The sequence below is a fragment of the Callionymus lyra genome, chromosome 5 (genome assembly GCF_982586985.1).
Source record: "Callionymus lyra chromosome 5, fCalLyr1.hap1.1, whole genome shotgun sequence".
Taxonomy (NCBI): Eukaryota; Metazoa; Chordata; class Actinopteri; order Syngnathiformes; family Callionymidae; genus Callionymus; species Callionymus lyra.
Genome location: NC_141822.1, coordinates 30,654,373 through 30,662,522, shown reverse-complemented (window position 1 = coordinate 30,662,522; position 8,150 = coordinate 30,654,373). Strand labels below are relative to the sequence as shown.

The 8,150-nt window shown below is 37.1% G+C and overlaps 1 protein-coding gene across 2 annotated transcripts; it reads right to left on the bottom strand.

Moving 5' to 3' along the window:
* Nucleotides 1–255: 255 nt before the first annotated feature.
* Nucleotides 256–6,009, bottom strand: otpa (orthopedia homeobox a). 2 transcript variants are annotated; one of them, XM_087792642.1, is made up of 3 exons: nt 5,749–6,009; nt 5,089–5,492; nt 256–1,977 (listed from the first exon to the last, which is right to left on the bottom strand). In XM_087792642.1, exons 1-3 carry the CDS (start codon nt 5,822–5,824, stop codon nt 1,462–1,464), a joined length of 996 nt encoding a protein of 331 aa, XP_087648768.1. In that variant the 5' UTR covers nt 5,825–6,009; the 3' UTR covers nt 256–1,461. The 2 variants fall into 2 exon arrangements, with proteins under 2 accessions (XP_087648768.1, XP_087648769.1); XM_087792643.1 differs by having other exon boundaries at nt 5,788–6,009.
* Nucleotides 6,010–8,150: the final 2,141 nt, after the last annotated feature.

The following is an 8,150-nucleotide window of genomic DNA, read 5'->3' as shown; positions in this document are numbered from 1 at the left end:
ATTTCCATATTTTTTATTTTAGTCCACCACTAGGTTTCTTACATTTGTATATTTTGTTTTTCTTTTTTAAATTTCCAATTCCTGTGCATTAACGAGTTGATTTCACTGTAATTTTCTCCTATTCCTAACACTTCAATAAAATATTGGAAAGAGTTTTAATTTAATACAAATTAAAAGTTCTTTTTTTCAATGATAATATAAACACACATGCACATGATAAATAAATTAACAAATGTCAATGGAAATGAAGAAAAATCTGTTTGAAAACCTTTTAATTTAAAAACAGCACATTGATACATTTCATTTTTAAAACCTACACATATTTATTTTCAGGAAAGGACGAAAGGAAATTTAAGATTTTCGTTTTTTTTCACTATTCTTTGTCCTATCTGCAATTATAATTTGAGTGTATTTCCTGTCACTCAATTTCCATCAAACGTCTATTCATTTTATTGTCTTCAAATTTACAGAACAAACGCAACAACGATCGGAAAGTGTAACAACAATTGTGGTGCCACTCAAATCAAATTTAAGGTTTTTTACATCACGAAATAAATTGTCATGAAGTTCAAGAACAAGGGGAAAAGATTTATGAAAGAAGAAATGATGATGAGATATTGACTTATGAAGGCTGGAAAATATGTTTTGCGTCTATATCTCAGGTATTGTAGTACAGATGGTTTAACAATTCGAGACTTTGCTTTTATGTAATTAAGGTAAAACCTCACGTTATTAATGTCTGATGGATATAAAGGATACAGTTATGACAGGAGGAACCACGAAGACAGATTCATGAGAGCAATTTATGTCTTCATTTGTAGTCATGTGTGACATAACATTGGAAAATTTAAAATATTCTAACGACCTCTGGCTCATTAAAGTTCACATTTTAGCGTCACCAGAGATGTTCGTTCTCCCTGGAGATGATTATCTCAACCAAACCTCGCGAGCCCATCCTTGAGCTCCTTCGATTTAAAAAAGTCATTTTCTCGACAAAGTGTTTAAGACAAATGAAATAAATAAATGATAAAGAGAATGTGAGTTAGAGAATGTGAAAGTGCGTGGCGTCCATTTCCGTTTGAATTGAAAAGTATAATATAGTACAATATAAGAACAAAATTGTGAGAATGACGTCCAAACCGCTGGCTCAGTATAAATAAATACATTAGTGGACAATAAATAAATAGAAGAATAACATATAATTTTCATTAGAACTAAAATAGTAGATGAAAACGCAGGAGTGTAGGTTGACATATTGAAGGCATTCTAGCATCATTTCAGAACCGGTCCACTCTCAGCCAGCGGCGTGTTCCGAAAAAAATAAAAATAAATAATCAACAGACAGAATTACATGCGAACTCATGAATTACAATCGACTCAACGTGGCTCGATGAAAGTGTTAAATAGCGCCCCCTCTTGTCCGTGATTGAGTCTGTTTCGGGACTAGAATCCTGGTCCGGTTCAGGTGAAGCTCATGGACACTGTGTGCTCCAGAGCCTTGCGGCGCAGGGACGCGATGCTGGTCCCCCTCCACATGTCACTGTCCGGGGAGCTGCACAGCTGCGGGGAGCCGCTGACGCTGGTGGGCCCGGACAGGGACCCCATGCCCGGGAACGTAGGCTGGTACAGGTGCGACTGCAGACCCGAGCCGTTCGACGACATGTTGGACAGACCCATGGAGTTGGGCGGCGGTCCGGCACCGAGGCTGCACTGGGACAGGGACTGAGCCATGGCCTGCTGGCGGCCCAGAGACGGCGGCAGCTGCAGCTGCGACACGCCCGGCATGCCCGCCGTGGCCCAGCGGGTGTCGTTGGCGTGGAAGGAGCACAGGCTGTCACCCATGGCCGCCGCCGCCGCCGCCGCGGAGGGGAACTGCGAGAGGCCGTGGTGGGTGGGCAGCAGGGTCCCCGGAGACCGGAACACGTTGGTGGTCTTCTTGCGCTTCTTCCATTTAGCGCGTCTGTTCTGGAACCAAACCTGCGATAAAACATTAGTTTTTAGATCTTTACTCATGATGTGATGAACGAAAAAATATTATTTTCTTATATTAATTAAATGTTAATTGAAGCGCCATGGAATACATTTTTTTTAATTATAAATCTTTTTTGCCATTTTTTCATCAATATGGATAATTCATTAATCTCTATTTTTTAATTCTCGTCATTTGATGATTAAAATGATGCTCTTTTTCAAATTAAAACGTTTATAAAAGTTTTTTACCCATCCTGTAGTTTAAAAATACTCCCCGCACAACTTTCATATTTCATTCTGTTTTACAAAAACATTTTCTGTAGGTGTCTTCACTTAAACCCTTGCAGGAGACAAGGTCTCAGACAGAACAGTTCCCACACAGTTATAGGGTTGTTGTTGTTTTGGGAGTAAGATTGTAGTCAAATATGATAGTTAGAAAGTGTTAGAATAAAATGTGTTTTTAACTGTGATGTAAAATGTTTTAGTCATTTTTAAACTGAAGCTTAGTTCTTGGTTAACAGTGTAGCTGCAGTTAGTTGAAATGTGACAGTTGTGTACAGTGAAATAACAAAATATAACAAATTAAAATTTGACAGGAAAACATTGAATGTGGTGAAATACATTCATCAAATTGAGTCGATCTGTTAAGGTTTTAATGTACATTGAGATTAACACTAATAACACTAACTGTATTTTTTAATAACATTTATGAATTCTTGAAATGGGAAATATTTTTGCGGACTTACCCTTGTAATGTTTTCGTTCAAAGACGCTGTCTGAGCCGCATTACTTCAACAGCTTTAGCATAAATGCATTATTTTGTTTTGACTTATAATTGTAAGCAAAAGTCAGGTATAAAGACAACAAAACAAGTAAAACAAATAATTGTTCATTTTTATACAAAATGAATTACGACTCCTTATAGACTGTTGCTGCAGTTGCATCAATATTTAAGGCCTTAACACGTCAAAGCAACACAAACAAACTCAATTAAAATCATCATGTGTTGATGTCGCAGCGACATCACATGTTTGTTTAACTCAAGCAACGATGTCACGTTTTATCAACACAAAACTTCGCCTATACACACTCCATCAGGGCGTGAAATTATTTCTCGCGATTCTTTGTGATAAAAATATTACAAGTGATGAAACAGATTTCATTTTTTGAGCTATGAAAATATAAATCTGACAACTATTTTTGTATGTTTTTTTACAATTTACACAGAAACTAATTAGAAAATGTTGACAATTGAACTCTACATTTAAATTTAATAACAATGAAACAATAACAACAAAACATAACAATAAAAAAAATAACAAAGAAATAATAACAACGTTCAATTTACAAAAGTTTAGGTTGACTAAAAGGTTAAACATTTGTTTTTTAACCGATTTATCTCTAAGAAATATGAACTGTACGTGTTGAAATCCAGTGAAGCAAGATGTTAACTAGAATTATTCAATCTGGTAATTTCAGAGCAGATATCAAACTAATAAATCGGAAATAACGATGTGAAAATGATCAGCAGGATGTATTTGGATGATCTTTATTGATTCTTATAACTGAGACATAAACGTCCTTCTGTTGTTTCTCGTTGTGGTTCTTTTTATTGCCACATTCATCACCTGCGGCAGACGACGCTGCTGATGAAGACGATTCTCTGACCACCCGGTGATAAATGTAGGCCGGAGTGGACCAGAACCACCCGAGTGGAACCTCATGAATCATCGAGGACGTTTAGCTGTGCCGGATTCTGCGGCAGCAAAATTAATAAATCGTGATTCTATTTAAAATGTGAGAGTTTTCGTTTAGAAAAGGTTTTGTTCAGACTCGGATTTATTCAATAGATAGTTTTATTTTTAACGTCACGTAATGTAATTTAGCCGTGAAGCACGTATATATTTACTCAAATAAACACATTCGAGGAGTTTTCTATTTACGTTTTATTTACGTTTCACTTTTTATTTGCGACATGTTATTCAATTACGTCTGTAATGAGCTTGATGGAGATATTTTTATGTAACATTATAATTAATTATATGGTAAGAATGATATTTTAATTTTTATGTATTTATTGTATTTTATTCCTCGTAAAAATTGTAAAAAAAAACAAAACAACAACTATAATTTAGGTTAAACCTGTATCAACATTCTCAATTGAATTTATTGGGGGAGAAAATCGCTTTTAAATGTTTTATTTCCTATCGGTGAGTCTTTTACTGAATGTGAAAATGTAAATGTTCATACTAATGAGTTAATCAATTGATTAACTTATTTGCTATATATTAAGGTTTTACGTGTTATTTATTACTTGATTTCTTGTTATCAATAAATCGCTCGTTTTTGTTATTTAACGAATTTCCACGTCAAGGTTCAATATTTCCAGCCATCGTTTTCTAGTTGAGGCCATTAGAGGAAATGTTTCACATTATTTCAAATGAATCGTTAAAAAAGAAACGGTTTAATCGTTTATATAGTTGTTTTTTTTAAATTAAAATAAAGAAATAACCCTAGATTTTTGTAAAAAAAAAAAAGTCGAGTTTAGACAACAACAAATAGTTGATTAGTTTTGTCTTTTCTTGCTGTCAATGAATTTACGAAAAAAGATAAACATAATTACAATAATTGTACATTCTTACATTCAATATATTTATTATAAAGTTCAAATAATGTTAATCATTTCGATTTTATTTTTTTTATCTCTGTGAACTAAATCTCCGTTTTTCCTTAATCATTGTTTTAAAAAATAAAATCAGGTGACTTTATTTAAATCACCGGATTATCGAACACTAGATTATATCGACACATTTTACTTCACTATCAAGTTATATTTAAACATTAAAACTCTATATATCATCTATTAGCAAATGCCTAGTTGATTAAGTTTAATTTAGAACAATCAAAAAAGTATATGTATTTTTTTTCAGTTGACATCTGGTGAAATAATTTTCTTAATATGTTCTTAATGAAAAAAAAACTGTATTATTCTACGTTTTATTGTAAAAAAAAAAAAAAGTTTTGGTTTTTGATGTAATACTATATTTTCCTGGATGTAGTTTATTAATAAAATACACGTGTGTTTGGTTTGTCAGTGCGGCGGGTCCGGGCGGGTACCTGGACTCTGGACTCGGTGAGGCCGATCCTCAGCGCCAGCTCCTCGCGCATGAAGATGTCCGGGTAGTGGGTTTTGGCGAAGCTTCGCTCCAGCTCGTTGAGCTGCGCCGGAGTGAACCGAGTCCGGTGCCGCTTCTGTTTCTGGGAGCTTCCTCCTCCGGACTGGTTCTGGCTGCTGTTCTGCTGCTGTTTCTCCTGCTCCTTCACCTGGACCGGGTTCGAAGCCCCGCCGCCTCCCCCGGTTCCTCCCCCGGAGCTGATCTCCTCCCCGGGCAGCATGGTCGCTCCCTCCACTCCGTCCTGACCCGGTCCGAGCTCCGCGGAGTGACCCTGGTCCGGAGAACCGAGCCGACACTTGAGCGCCTCCCTGTGTCCGAGCAGCTCCGCGGCCGCGTCCTTCATCCCTGCGGAACCAGAACATCCGGTCACTTTTGCACCAAAATCACCTTTTTCAGGAGGAAACACTGTTAGATCCAGAACACAGTCACGTGACAGAATCTGCTCCTTCATCCTCTTAATTTGATATATTTTCAATCAAATTACGCGCTAATGTAATAACCTTAATAACGACTTCTCCACTTTGGAGCATTAAGAGAACACAGGAGCAGATCTGGGACATTTAAAAATTGAAAAGTGTAAGAAAAAGATCCTCCAGCTTACAGTAGAGTTGGAGACCGGAGTTTGGTGACGACAACTCACCGAGGCGAGCGTCCAGCAGGTCGGCGTGGGAGAGCATGGCGGCCCGCTCCCCCCGGCACCGACGGGCTACTGCGTTAACGAGTTTAGGAGCAAAATGACGCGCTAAATGAAAGCAAATTCGGTTTGTGCTTAAAAAGAGAAGCTGGTTCCATTATAATGTAGTTTAGAGGAACTGGGAGGCGCCAAGATGAACCCATGAGCTTCTGGATCCGAGGACCAATCACAGCCCAGACACCCCCTCCCTCCCTCACCCCTCACCCCTCACCCCCGCCCTCCACAAGTTCATCCCTGTAATTGTCTTTGATTTCTCCCCAAATTACAGCCAATAAAAATAAAACGCTGGGAGAGAAATTGCCGGATTACCACAATGTTTGTTTAATTGCGCACAGAGAAAGTGAATCAACTCATCAGTGACGCAATGAAAAGCCGATAATCTCCGTCCGAAGTGCGATAATAAGAGCTGAGCCACGAGGGATCAGGAGGATGAGGCAGAGGGAAGTGACAGGATGGCAGAGATTAAACGTCAAGTCAAGGAAAATATTCAACACAAAATGTAAAAGTGATGATGGATTGCGAAGAGGCGATACTAGAAACGACATGTTTATTTACATGTTTTATCTTTGTACACTGGATAATACAGTAAAATACAAGGTCAAACTAATCATCCTGTGTAAAAAGTATTATTTATTTTAACAAACAAAATGTGATTTTAAATCAAATTCAGTTATTTTATGATACAATAATAATACGACTGAGTCACAACACCATCAAATAACCAACTATATTATAAAACAATAAAAAAACTGCAACTATGGTGTATGAGGATAGAAACATACGAAAATTATTATTGATACTAAGATGGAGAAATCCGTGACATAAATGTATAACAAACACAAAATAAAGTTGAACTAACGCAAAACATACTAAGAAAAAACAAACGGTGATTCAATAATGCATTATAAAGAGAATATCATTTTTTTTAAATCATAATATTGAGAGTGTTTTATTATGAATAAATAAAATGTGTGAGATAATACAATTCATTTCAGGGTCAAATCATTAGGCGACCCCAGGTGTGGCGCTGCGCATATCATCCATTAAAAAAATCCCCCAAACAGTGTTGCACCCCCAAATTCTGCAAAGTTATCAATACAAGAAATACAAAATAAAAGTGATTCAGTCTTTAATCTTGTTGACTAATATCATTTCTCTTCATACAAGTAAATAAAAGGCGTATTATTGCCGCTGGATGATTTTAGTATTAGCTGAAACATTTCACTGCATGTACGTAACAAACGCAGAAGCGTGGACTATAGTTTGTGATCTGTTTGTTCATTTATTATTGAATTATTATTATGATGGTTATATTAAAAGCAGAGAGATGGTTAACAACACTCAAAGTAACGATGTATTAGATAACAGTATTAAACTGCCACCAATAATACTGAACGCGTTAAAAGTAGCAGTATTTTAAGTATATATGTTTTTGTCAATAATACAGGTGCAGTACGTGTTCATTTCTCTGGGTTTACTATTAGTTATTTAAAAAATAATTTTAGCAGTAAGATCACATTAATATTAATAATGTGATGTTGAATTGTATTACGCGATATAATTATAGTTCTAGTAATAAAAATGACGAAGAAAATAACCTTATTTAACAATAGTTATATGATTAAATTATTATTATTATCGAGTAATAACATTTTTTAATACATGGGTTGTTTAAAAAAAATGTGTTTTTTGATTTTGATACATTTTTAGAATAATGTTTGTTTCATAGCACCGCTTTGAATCGAAATAATGAATCTTCTCCCAGATGATATTTGTAAAAATGTAGTTGAGGATGAAATCATCGTTCGCGGCTGACATATGTGCCTCGTGCGGCTGCAACAATACAGTTCACGCGCGCAGGAGTGACGCGCGGATCCAACAATCACGAGCTCATTGAAATTAATTGACTGGATGTTCGGACCACGTGGAGGCGGACGAGGAGAGTCACTGTGACGGTCCAGTCCACGGAGATCAGGACCAGAACCGACCTGCGTCACGGACACGAGACAAGACTGGAGCGCCCTGAGCTCGAGCGGCTGCGACATTCGGAGACAAAGGATGAAACGCAGCTTCATATGTGTTTTGTTGTTAGTGTCTGACTGGAGATACTTTGGATCCCTCTCTGGACCAGATGATCTCAGGTCTTCCTTCTGAGATAATTGATCGTGTTTTGGTTTCGCGGTGATCGGTGTTTTTGTGTCCTCGCAGCTGAACGAGCCGCGGCTCATTTCCCGGTGATGGATCGTCTCCAGCTCCACGTCTTTGTCAACAGCTCACTGGTTTTATTGCACCAACACCAGAACCCAAAC